The sequence below is a fragment of the Trachemys scripta genome, chromosome 4 (genome assembly GCF_013100865.1).
Source record: "Trachemys scripta elegans isolate TJP31775 chromosome 4, CAS_Tse_1.0, whole genome shotgun sequence".
Classification (NCBI taxonomy): Eukaryota; Metazoa; Chordata; order Testudines; family Emydidae; genus Trachemys; species Trachemys scripta.
Window position 1 is genome coordinate 119,786,542 of NC_048301.1, and position 12,934 is coordinate 119,799,475.

Genomic DNA, 12,934 nt, shown 5'->3' on the forward strand with positions numbered 1-12,934 from the left:
ATCTGAATTTTTTTTAGGGAGTTATGAGGACCCAGTTGGGTAATCATAGCTTTTAGAACCACCACAAACTGACAGCTTGGATCAAAATAATGTACTTTTCCAGCTTATCAGAGAGTATCTTTCAGTTTAAAGGACATCCCCACAATTACTGAAATTCCCGTCTGTGTGCTGCTTTTTGCATTATCATGCCATTCCATTTCTCAGTTATTCAAAAGCCACACTGTACCTTCCATATGAGATATTTCCTCTTTAGAATGACTGAACACAAGTTTTATTTGAAGTATTTTTATTAAAAAACTTGAATGATATTAAATTAACATGGCACACATTAAATTAATATAAAACTGGCTGATAGGTCTCCAAATGTAATTGTAAATAGGGAATCATCATCAAACAGATGTGTTGCCAGCAGGGATCAGTTCTTCACCCTATGCTTTTTCATATTTTTATTAATGATCTGGAAGAAAACACAAAATCAGCACTGATAAAGTTTGCAGATGACCCAAAAATATGGGGGAGTGGTAAACAATTAAGAAGACAGGTCATTGTTTCAGAGCGATCTGGATCACTTGGTAAACTGGGCATAAACATTATGCTTTGTAATATGGATTAATGTGAATGTACACATGTAGGAACAAAGAACGTGGGCCATAATTACAGGAGGAGGACTATGCGAGGAATCAGAGAGTCTGAAAATATTTGGGTGTTGTGGTGGATAATCAGCTGAACATGGGCTCCCAGTCTGACACGATGGCCAAAAGAACTAATGGGATCCTGGGATGCACAAACAGGGGAATCTCAAGTAAGGGAAGAGAAGTTACTTTACCACCATATTTGGCACTGGTACGATGGCTGCTGGAATACGGTGACCAGTTCTAGTGCCCACAATTCAAGAAAGATTTGGTAAATTGGAGACGGGTTCAGGAAGAGCCATGAGAATGCTTAAAATATTAGAAAAATGCCTCATAGTGATAGATTGAGCTCTGAGAGTCTTATTTGGCTTACCAAAAGAAAGGTTAAGGAGTGACTTGGTTACAGTCTGTGAATATCTACATGGAGAACAAATATTTAATAGGCTCTTCAATCTGTCAGAGAAAGGTATAAACTGATCTGGTAGCTGGAAATTGAAGCTAGACAAATTCAGAGTGGAAATAAGGTATACATTTTTAACAGTAATAAACCGTTGGAACAATTTACCACATGTCATAGTAGATTCTCCATCACTGATCATTTTTAAATCAAGATCAGATGCTTTTCTAAAAAGATATTTTTCTAGGAATTATTTTGGAAGTTCTATGGCCTGTATTATTGGGGAGGTCAGATTAGATGATCGCAGTGGTCCTTTCTTGCCTTAGAATCTATTAATTATATGTTAAAGCATTTTTTGTTGTAGCTTCATGCATGTTATTTTTTTAACACATTTTTTATTTACCCATTATTTTGTGACCAGTGTAATTTAATGGCTTGGGTCTTTGCAAGTTGATGAGTGGTTCTGACATTCAGTCTGCCCAGGATTACACCAGGGAAAATAAAATATCCACCTAATCTTATGAGTAAAAGAAGGAGGAGTTTAAAAAAAATCAGTGTAATGGAAATGAGGTTCACTTACTGATAGAGCTGTTCACATTGTTCATTGGAGTAAAATTGACAAGTTTTAAAAAGATTGTTGAGGTTAAACAAGATGGTATGCAATAACGAATCACTGTAATCTTTGCTTCAGGAGAGCGTTAATCACATTTGTTAACTAAAACTTCCTTGTTTGCTAGATTTGTACATTTTGAACATTTCTTAATTAGCATGACCAGTTTGCTGGATTGCTTTGAAAGTCGAGTTTTTTTGCTATCCAGTATTGTTTACTTACGGGAAGACTCATGCAGTGGCAACACCACATTCCAGGCTTCATGATAATTTACATACTTGGGTCACATTCTGAATTATGAAAGCAGAAATGAATTCATCTAATAATAGAGAACAGGCATACAAATGGCTGAAAAGATTGAAATAAATTTGATCCAACTCAATTATGTAATAGGTGGTCAGAAATCAATTTTGCTTTGTTAGTGACGTCATTAATTACTAAATTTCCAAGAACATTCAAGAGACATTAAGGAAATGATACATCATCATAATGGTGGCAGACTACATACAGCTATTCCACACACACCCCAAAACGCTCAATTAATATTGCTTGGCCCAGGTCTTCACCAACTTTTGTACAGTAAATCAGTCAGGCTCACAGCATGTGTGAACATTTTTCTTTCTCACATCACCTCATCCTCCAGCTTTTATTGTCTCTGTCTTCCTCTCATCATAATTTCTAATTTCTAAAACTCTCTTCCTCCTAAAATCATAGCATGATTGATGTTCTCTCATTACCTCCAATTTTCCCATCTTTTCAACAGTGTGCCTGTATGCTGATATAGCCCAGCATGCTATAACACTATCTCATTCTTTAAATAATACTGCTTTATAGAAAGTTACATACAAGCCATTTTCATTATTATAATGGTTTGGCCTTATCTTTAATTGTTTCTCATTCGGTAACTCCTGCCAGCCGTAACTTTGCTTTCAATTAATGCTACGCATTGTGAAATTAGGAACACCCGCATGTATGAATACCAATACTGCAGAATGGAAATCGCTGATCTAACAAGTGAATAATTTGTTTGAGGAAAGAAAAATCATTGATTAGAAAACTCATTAAAAAAGGACAAAAAAGTCATTGAGCTGTGAATAGTTTGAGTAAAATACACCTCTCCTTTCCCTGTGAAATAAGGAGACCCTAGTAATGAAGTCAACAGGCCCTCCTTTTCTACAGGTTCGGAGGTGTGTTGATGCAGTATGTGATTCTAGGGGTATAGTATTGCAGTTCTATAAGCATAAAAACCAAACTCCAGTCTGATCACGGGAGGAGGGATAGCTCAGTGGTTTGAGCATTGGCCTGCTAAACCCAGGGTTTTGAGTTCAATCCTTGAGGGGGCCACTTAAGGATCTAGGGCAAAATTAGTACTTGGTCCTGCTAGTGAAGGCAGGGGGCTGGACTCGATAACCTTTCAAGGCCCTTCCAGTTCTAGGAGATAGGATATCTCCTTTAATTTAATTTAATCACTACCGTGCCTCCAAGAATGAAGAGCCCAAGATTTTCAAAAATGAGGTCTTAAACTTAGGCTCCGAACTCAATATTTAGCCACCAAATAAGTGACCTGATTTGCAACAGTGCTGCTCACTTGGAAGTTCCCACTGACTTCCGTGGAATAGGCTGGGTGCTGGTCACCACGGATAAATACCCTGAAGAAGTAGTTTGCATAGCGAGACCTTTTCAGTCTGTGTGACTTCCCATTATCTACAAACTTCACTGGGATTTACGTGCAGCCCATTGGCATATCAGAGAGCAGGCACCGAACTGACCAAGTCATTGCATGACCTCTGTTTAAAAGGATGATATGCACGATGAGAGACATCCAGGAAGGTGAAAGAGAGGACATATTTGCCATTTCCTTTTGATTAAGTAGAAATTACAATAAAAACTCCGCTTCACCAATGAACCTCATTTGTTTTTGGGGAGTAAGTCTCATTGAAATCTCATGCTATTCTTTGCTGCAGTATTCATCTGCTGTATATTAATTTCTTCTGACCTGAGATGGTGTCTTTCTAGTGAATGGGTGTTTTTCCACACTTAATTATCTTTTATTGTGGACTTTAAAAAAATCTTTAGTTAATGAAGTAATTCAAGGAGTTGAAGTGAGTTAAGTTAATATTTAAAACTGTGTTTCAACATGCATTCCTTCACACACCTAATGTTTCCATCATACAGGATAACATTCAGTTTGTGTCGTCAGTCTGTGTACAAGGGGCCCATCTTGCATGGTATCAAAAAACTGTTTTTAATTAGTATTGTATAATTCTTACATTCTCATCGGAACATTTACTATAAATTCTATGAGATGTCTACCGACAAAAGTTAAATGTTAATTTTATGTGAATGAGTTAGCAAACAATCTAGACAAAATTATGAGATGAGACTGTAATTGTAAATTTAAATTTTCATAAGATTAGATTTAGAGGTATAAACTGCTGTCATATACAAAAGTAGTTTATTGGGGGTGGAGATGGAAGGCTTATGAATGTTTCATGTCAATATTTGTCATAGGGGCACAAAAGCAAAGTGATTATTTTATTTCATCTTAGCCACATTAGAAAATTTAAATCTAATGGAATTCTTGACAAAGTGATCTAATACTGAAGGGCAGAAGCTGTTGTCAGTTGGTTGCATCTTGCATATTGAAATACAATAACTTTAAATCATTTGAATGTTTTGGATTGATTAGTGACTTAAGAATAAAGGCAAATGGACTTTTTTTTCAAGAAATTTCCACTTTCTACACTCAGTATAAGATTAAAAACCTTTTTCATTTAATAGATGCCGGTAAGATACACCTCTACCCTGATATAACGCTGTCCTCAGGAGCCAAAAAATCTTACTGCGTTATAGGTGAAACCGCGTTATATTGAACTTGCTTTGATCTGCCGGAGCACGCAGTCCCGCCCACCGGAGCACTGCTTTACCGCGTTATATCCGAATTCGTGTTATATCGGGTCGCGTTACCTCAGGGTAGAAGTGTACATGTCAAAACGTAATGAAAGTCGAAAGTTTTCATCATGACTAATATTTAAAACTGTTCTAGATTCATTAGAAATGAAGTTTGTCAAGTATCCCATGTATAATGTGATATGACAAAGCTTATGTTTGTTGCCAGAGTGTCAGTTTCAGATGATGTAAGGGTTATGTGTGGAACCCTGAAACTAAATAGCAAGATAGTCTATTTCCTCAACTTTTGTCAGGAGACTCCATTCTTTTTTTTTTTTTTTTTTTTTGTATTATTTATAAAAATATTCCTAGAGAAGTAGGAAGTTTTACATAACTAATAGGATTCTGGACTTGACTTAGCAGGTAAATAAACCACTCATTAGCACACCCTCTCAAGGGAAAGTTAATTAAAAGAACCTTGTACTACTTGTAGAAGTACCTAAGATGTTTTGGCTTCATTGGCTACCATTCCTATGGCTGTCGTTGTATGTAAACTTGTCACCATTAGCAGTTATAACAAAGATCTAAAGATCACAACTGTAGAAAAATTTAAACCATTGTGTATTTGCTGTTGTTTTTCACTTGTCAATTTGCTAGCAGATTGTCAAAATTCTAAAGAGCTTGAAATGGATGTAGAATTAACTATCGTCCAAGGCAGTTCAGAACCTGCAATTATCTGACAAGTTGCCAAATGAAGTTCATTTTGTTTCTACTGTAACTATCAAGTTGTGTATTTCTTATTTACTCAGTAATTTCAAGAATTTATATAGATTGGAAATTAAACTTTTTATATATATATTTAAAGTTACACTCATAAAATGAAAAATTTGCTTCACCTGCATTAAAACACCCTTTGCAATCAGGTTTTATGTTGATAAAATGAACAGGAGCTGAGAGAGAAAAATCTACCCTCAACCTAGGCTCAGGCCACCAGGCTACAGTGCAACTTAGTCTCCTTTCTAAAATGGCTACTATTTAGCCTGTATGCTGGAACTATAGTCTTCATTCCTCTGCACCAATTGTGTGGAGTGCTAGGGCCACTGGCCACAAAGATGTGGCCACCCCTTGCCATTCTCTGTACTGGCCTATGAGAAGCTTGTGTAGATACCCCTTCACAGCATGCAGAGAGTGCAGAGGTCCTTCTATACAGCCTCTCAGATTGCAGCTTCTGCTGCACAGCCCCATTAGGTGCTACAGAGACCCTTGAAAGGACCATCTCAGCAGCATGAAATTTGCCCTATTTGTGTAATTTGATACGATTAAAAAAAAAAAAAAGCTATTCCATGCTGTTTTATAGGAAGCAAAAAGCATCAGATAGTGGAGGAGTAGTTCCTTTATGGATTTGTATGACTTGTCCAGAAAAATAGCTATGATCATAAAAATGTTAGGAATATATATAAATGACATCCCCAAAATAACTCAGAGCAATGAGCAATTGTTTGTATTTTAATAATGAAATCTTAAAATGGGGGCTTGTGGTGCAGGTGCAATTGTAACCTGAACAGTCGAAGCAGCGGAATTGTAAACTTCTTTGCTTTGTTCAGATTGAATTTTGACTATTATATGAATGTATTGTAACTGTATATATTGATGAGACTTTGTTCATTGCAAACCATAATATAGAAAGTGTTCAGAGTTATTGCCATATTAATGAAAGTTGGGGACTGAGGAGTTCATAACGTCGAGAAGTTCTTAAGATTGAACATATCAGAATTACCGGAGGTAAGTTGCAGCCTGGGTGTACTGCATCGCTTTCTTCAAACCACTGCAAAGAGATTCCCAATGTTTGAAGGCATCGGAATGTGAAGGGATTTTGACTGGTTTTTCCTGGACATCACTTTTTAGATGTGATTGATTTATTATTTTCCAACTGGGAAAAGGGATTCATATAACTGGTTAGTCAGAAGATTGGCTTTCATAAAATCAAGGTCCTGCTGTATTGGGATTTGAATGTTAGTTCTTAGGAAGTTTAAACTCTGGTATCAAAATTCCTTTTTGTATGCCCTTCGTAACAGTAGATTTAATAAATTCATGAGGGCTTCTATTTCTTGTTAAAATATCCTTTCTTATTCGTACATAATTTATTGACCTAGTTTCACATGCTGCAATGTTCACTTTCATGAGAATGTTCTGATCCTTATCTTGACAGAGTGGCACTATAGCTGTGGAAAGCTTCAAATAACCACTGTTTCTTTTTATGTTGAATTCTGCAAGAGAGAGTATTTTGTAAACCAACAGCACTCGACAACCATACAACAGTTTCTTCTCTGTCTTTTCAGGCACTACAAGGGCTCCCAGGGATGGGGAGGTCCCAGGGGTGGACTATAATTTCATTCCTGTTGAACAGTTTAAAGCATTGGAAGAAAGTGGAGCCTTGCTAGAAAGTGGAACATATGATGGTATGTTAAAGAATTTGAACACGTGTACCTACAGTCTTTTATAAGAATGGGAATAAAGACCGGGAAGAATTTAATGGCATTAGTGTCCAGTCTTTGTTTCAGGCTTGGTCTAAACTAGTAACTTACGTTGGTATAACTACATCACTCAGACTAGGTCTACACTACGAATAGCATAGCTGAAGTTGCGTATTTTAGGTTGACTTACCTGGCTGAGAGGACGGCAGCAAGTCGACTGCTCCCGCTCCCCCGTCCACTCCGCTTCTGCCTCTCGCTGCGGTGGAGTTCCGGAGTCGACGGCAGAGTGATCGGGGATCGATTTTATCCCCGATAGATCGATCGCTACCCACCGATCCGGCAAGTAGTGAAGGCGTGCCTTTAGAGGTGTGGAAAATCCACAACTCTGAGCGACATAGTTAGGTCAGTGTAACTCCTTGTGTAGACAGCACTGTGTCAATGGGAGGGCTTCTTCTATTGACATAGCTCCCACTTCTCAGACGGGTGGAGAACCTACGCTGATGGGAGAAGCTCCCCCGTTGGCACAGGTAGCGTCTTCACTGGAGCACTACAATGGTGCAGCTGTGGTGCTGCAGTATTTTTAGTGTAGACAAGACCTAAATTTGGATCCTTATACTCATGAGGCGTAATTAGTGCTTTGCAGGGGTAGGGAAGCAATATTCTCTCCATTGTATAGATGGGATAACAATTTAATTTGGTATGATTTAATTTGGACCACAGTAGTTGTCTTGTCCCGGCTCGCGCTGTGAGATGGTGACCCACTATTAGAACCCATGTGTCCTGACCTGTGTTCAGTTCACTTTAACACCTGTTTCTTTTCCATATCATTGTGCTTTTCAGAGTCATTCTAAAAACTTTTATGTATGGTTTTTGGTTGACTTTTGCTTTAAATATATTTGTGGTCATAGTTCTGGGTTTTGTGTGAAAAGTTTTCCGTAGCTTTAATTTCTCGCTTAAGAGTTATTAAATATATTATAAATTATTCCAAAGGTTTCTACTTAATAGTCCACTTTTGTCTTCTTTCTGCTTTTAGTATTTTAGAATAGCCATAATATTTGCTAGAAGCTATCCTAATTAGTTGCTGGCTTTATTTTCATTACTGTTGTAGTGTTTTTGGGTGTTTTTGGTAATGCTTAATGAAAGTCTCTCAGATGAGGATGTTTCTCTAAATATATGATTTTTAGCTTTCATCACTAACACCTGACTCCTTTTGAATTAAAATGTAAATACAATAGATGCCGGTTAATAGCAATCCTGATACTGTCAACTTCCAGTTAATGGCAACATGTTGCTGTGTGAACCATTCCCATCCTATTAACATCAGTGTTAATGGTGTTTGACATTGCAACAGTATGCTGCTTAGTAGCATCTTCCCTTTTAAGAAGGGCCCCACCTGCAGGTTGGTTTGTGCAGCTGCAGTCAGGGAAGGGAAGTGCTGGGGCCTGCCTGTTTTGGTTGCAGCCCTGCAAACCTGCTTGCAGTCAGTACTCAGACCATCCATCCCAGCGCTTCCTTTTCGGGCTGCAGCTGGGCAAACCTGCCTGCACACAGGGACCACACAAGACATAAGGGTCTGCAGGCTGGAAGGGGAGGTTATGGGCAGGGCGTTAGCAGGGAGTGGGCTGCAGCCCGGATGCTAGAGCTGCACAGTACCTCTCCCTGCAGTCTCTAGGCCACTCCCTGCCAGGGGACTGCATGCAGAGAAGAAAGCTCCGGGAAGCACAGAGTACTGGCCCCCCAGACAGCACAGGGAGAAGGTGCGGTGCAGCCTCATGGGCACTGAGCACCCCTGGTCTCTGCAGAAAGTCTTGTCATGCAGGCTGCAGGCAGCCTTCCTCCACATTGCTGCCCTTCCTGCAGTCAGGGTTGCACCCAGAGAAAGCATGTCCCAGCACTTGATTTCGCTTGTCATGATTATGACTTCGAGTTTCAGATCACTGAAGCATTATCTGAGTGTCAGCCAACCTGGATCTGAATACATTATAAACATTACTCCTGGGGGGATTCTGCAGGACTGCGCTCCCGCAGAAAATGGCCCTCTCCCTCACCCCCCCCCCCCTCAGATTTCCTGTGTTTCCCTGCAGAAAACTGCAGGGAAGCAAAGGGAAGACGCATGGTTGGGGGGGCGACCATGGGCGCAGTTTTGGGGGGGGGGATTGCCTCCCTCCAAACAGAAGCAAGTAAGGGGGGACACAGGGTTACATGTCACTGCCCGCACTCATTCTGCAAGCGCAGAGCTGCCCAGCTGAAGGAGGCTGTCTCTTCACTTCACTGACTACAGCTGAGCGTCACCTCCTGGGTCCTAGTGCCAGTCATGCTCCCCTTCTGTGTGCTGGGAGCCTTCCTGTTTTCTATTCTGTGCAATAGTGAGTGCCCGCGGTGGGGCTGGGGGAAATGAGGGAAGGGAGGGTGGGGGGAAGGGGAGGTGGAATAGGGCAGGGGGAGGGGAATGTGGGAGTGAGAGGGAGGGGAATAGCTAAGAAAAGGGGATAGGGGACTCGCGGGGGGAAGCGGAAGCCCAGCATGCGGCGTCACCTCGGCAGCAGCTGGGGCTCCCCCGTTAAGCAGGCCCATTGAAACCCTCACCCTGACAAGCCCTACACCTAGATCCCTTCGAGCCCCCCCACCCCACTGATCCCCAACCAGCTGCACCTGGACCCCCACCCCATCAAGCCCCAGTCCCCCAGCACCTAGACCTCCCACTGAGCCCCCCACAACCTGACCCTCCTGCTGAGGCCCCCTCCAAACCCCAACCACCTTCACCTGGATACCTTGCAGAGTCCCATTGCCCCTGCCACCAGAACCCTACCAACGAGCCTCTGTGCATCCAGATCTCCCACTGAGCCGCCCCACATCTAGATCCCCCCCGACACTCGGGGCCGGTGCAACCCATTAGGCGACCTAGGCGGTTGCCATGGGCACTACAATTTGGGGGGTGGCGACCGCAGCGGTATTTCGGCAGCGGGACCTTCTGCTGCCTCGGTAGGGGGCGGCATTTCGGGGCGGGACATTCCGCCGCCAAGGGGGGCAGAAAAACTGGCAGTGCTCCTGCCCCCACTTGGGTCCTGCTGGACTGAGCCTGCCCACCCACACCTGATGCACCTGGCACAGAGGGGCAGGGCCCCAGGGTGTTTCTGGCCAGGCCCAGCCCTTGTACTCAGGGTCTGGTGCAGTCTCACTGCCAAGTCTCTGTACTGGGGGAGGTGAGGTCTTCAGGTTGATCTCCCACCTCAATGCAGCCAATGGCCTGTGCTCCCCACTGCCATGCTGGAGCCACATGTATTTATTGACAAATACAATTTGCAGAAATTTGCAGAATTTTAAAATATTGTGTGCATAATTTTTTATTTTTTGGTGCAGAATTCTCTCAGGAGTAAAACATGTATAGACATGCATACACAATACTGCTTCTTTTGGTAGAAAAGTACAAATCACAACCTTCCCATGTGATCCATCCTCTTCTTAATTAAGTAGCTGTAGACTCACACATGATTTTGTCATAGCTAGCATTAACTGTGATCTCTGGATCAGAGAACTTGTCTTCTGTTATTGGCCCATTTTTAACACGTCTGCACCCTGACATGAGCTTTCCACAGTTGATACCCTTCTGGACAGAGTTACTTTTCCAAGCTTTCTGCACACTGTACCAATGTTCTCCATGCATCTAAGTAGGATTCAAAGGCAATCTGATCCACATAGCCCCTTATGTCCTGGAGTCCAACTGAATTCAACAGGAGAGCCTGCAAATCTTCGGATATCCGCTTTATATCCACGGATGGATGCGGATCCAAATGTTCTATCTAGAGGCCTGCGTATGTTTGCGGATCGTGGATCGGATGCAGATACAAATTTTGTATCTGCTCAGAGCTCTAGTCAACACAACTACACAAATCCGATTACAGAATCGAAGCCTGAATTGGGAAATTGTCCCAGCATGCTAAGTCCTTTAATTAACATCACACCTTTTGTACTTGTAATTGTAAATTCTTCCCCATTTGGATGTACCATCTCTTTAATTTTATTGTCTAAAATATCTGCAATCTTAAGTGTGTCCTTGTTTTCCCTTTTAATTGTAGTTTGTGTGTATTTGACCAAGACAAGCCTAATGTGGCTGGCTCCCATTGGTCCTTCAAGCTATTACATGGTTTCCTTCTCTTCTCCTGTGCACACGCATTGCACTGCCATGGATCTTTCTCTGCATTCCCCCAGCTTCTTCCCTGCCTGCTACCCTGTTCTTCTGGGTTTTGTTTTTTTGCTTTTACACTTCAAGCCTGCTGCCGTGGTTGCTGTTTGGGTCTTCTATCTCTCTTGTACCTCTGTTCCTACTAGGGGTCTGGGAATCTAAGGATAGGAAGGAAGGAGTAATTGTAGTGCGAGTAGACGTATGCGTGCTCGCTTTAATCTAACTAGCGCAGGTAACAATGACAGTGAAAACATGGCAGCATGGATCCCAGCATAGGCCTGCAATCTGTGTGCCCTACAGTTCCCCAGTGGACTTGTACTGTTCTGAAGCCCATGCCTCCATGTCTTCACGACTGCTGTTACCTGCACTAGCTAGATTAAAGCTAGCACTGGTAGGCCTACCTACTGTTACAATAAGACACTGATTTGTGGTGTTGACATACCTTAAGTGGCTGCCTATGTGTGAGTGGTTATGGTTAAAAACTATTTTAAACATAGGGCCACAGGAAGCAGTTAACATTAGAAATATGTTCTAATATTTTGTTAAACTGTAGCTAAATAGTCATGAGTTTATTCAGGTCAGACCAGGCTTTTCTCTTTCGGTATGAGTTACTGAAGTTATTTTTCCTGTTTCCACCCTGAGCAGGAATCCTCAGTCACTAGGAAGATGAAAAGTATTAATGGACCTAGCCAAAGTATTTAACTAGGCATAGAACTAACTAAAGTATAGGAGTGATATGGTTAATATCCTTTTGCTCAAGGACCAGGCAGGCATGGGCTCTGTTCTTGAAGATAAAGGCTACAGTAGCTAAATCAATGTCTCAGATGTAAACCCTTTTTTATAGAACATCATAACCTGGCTCCTCTTAAGTTTTCGTCTGGATTGAAACCTGGTGTTGAAGGTTTCTAATCAGGAACGACTTATTTTAAAATATATATACAAGTTGTAAAATATGTTTTTACAATATATTTAAAACATCCTTGTTTAGGTACCCTTAACTCAAATAAATGACTTTTTTCCCCAAGAAAAATCTGGGATGCATATATAAAAATATATATGAAAACTAAAGTAAAAAGGCTATTTTTATGCATAAAATTTTTCCACTAGAAATATCTGTAATAATATAGATTATGTACATTTCAAGTGATTACCTCAGTGATTAAAGCTTCTTCAAGAGTTTGTATTGTATGAAACCGTCTCTGTGTAAAAGATTATGAAATTTGTAAAGAACTATTATGATTTATTGGACATTTTCTTGAGATTTAATTCTTCCCTAATATGAAAAATAAAATAAATGAAAAGGTATACTACTGTTAAAATAACCAAAAGAAGGAAATTCTTTGAGCAGCTCTCTAAGCCAAGCTCTTTTGATTGTGCCGTGGTTTTGCTGCACATACAGTATGCACAATTTCCCAGCATCTGGAGATCCCCTCAGCAACTAGACTTTAACAAGCCAGGCTAACCCAAAGCTTTCACCTTAACTCCCATTTTCAGTTGAAGCCTGAAAGGTATTTGAATATAGGGGGTTTTATTTAATATTTTATGCAGTCAAAACAAAATCTATCTACCAAATGTTAACCCAGCAGGAGTCCTGCTAAGCTCTGTGCTCAACTCCCTAATTAAAATCACATGATGAATTAAGAGGAGAAAGCCAGTTATTTCAATTCTGTTGAGCATTTATTTTATTGGGAAAAAAATGCTGATCCTTTGAACTTACACAACATATTAAGATCAAAATGTTTTCAGTTT

At 40.8% G+C, this 12,934-nt stretch overlaps 1 protein-coding gene across 4 annotated transcripts in view; it reads left to right on the plus strand.

Moving 5' to 3' along the window:
• Window positions 1-12,934, plus strand: part of MAGI3 (membrane associated guanylate kinase, WW and PDZ domain containing 3) — a 233,974-nt gene that overhangs the window by 128,224 nt on the left and 92,816 nt on the right. For all 4 annotated transcript variants that reach the window (XR_004645719.1, XR_004645718.1, XM_034770613.1 and 1 more), the window contains exon 3: window positions 6,868-6,987. Coding sequence is in view for 2 of the 4 variants with exons in the window: in XM_034770613.1 (XP_034626504.1) it covers window positions 6,868-6,987 (120 nt within the window). In the remaining 2 variants the exon portion in view is untranslated. The remainder of the gene's footprint in view (window positions 1-6,867; window positions 6,988-12,934) is intronic.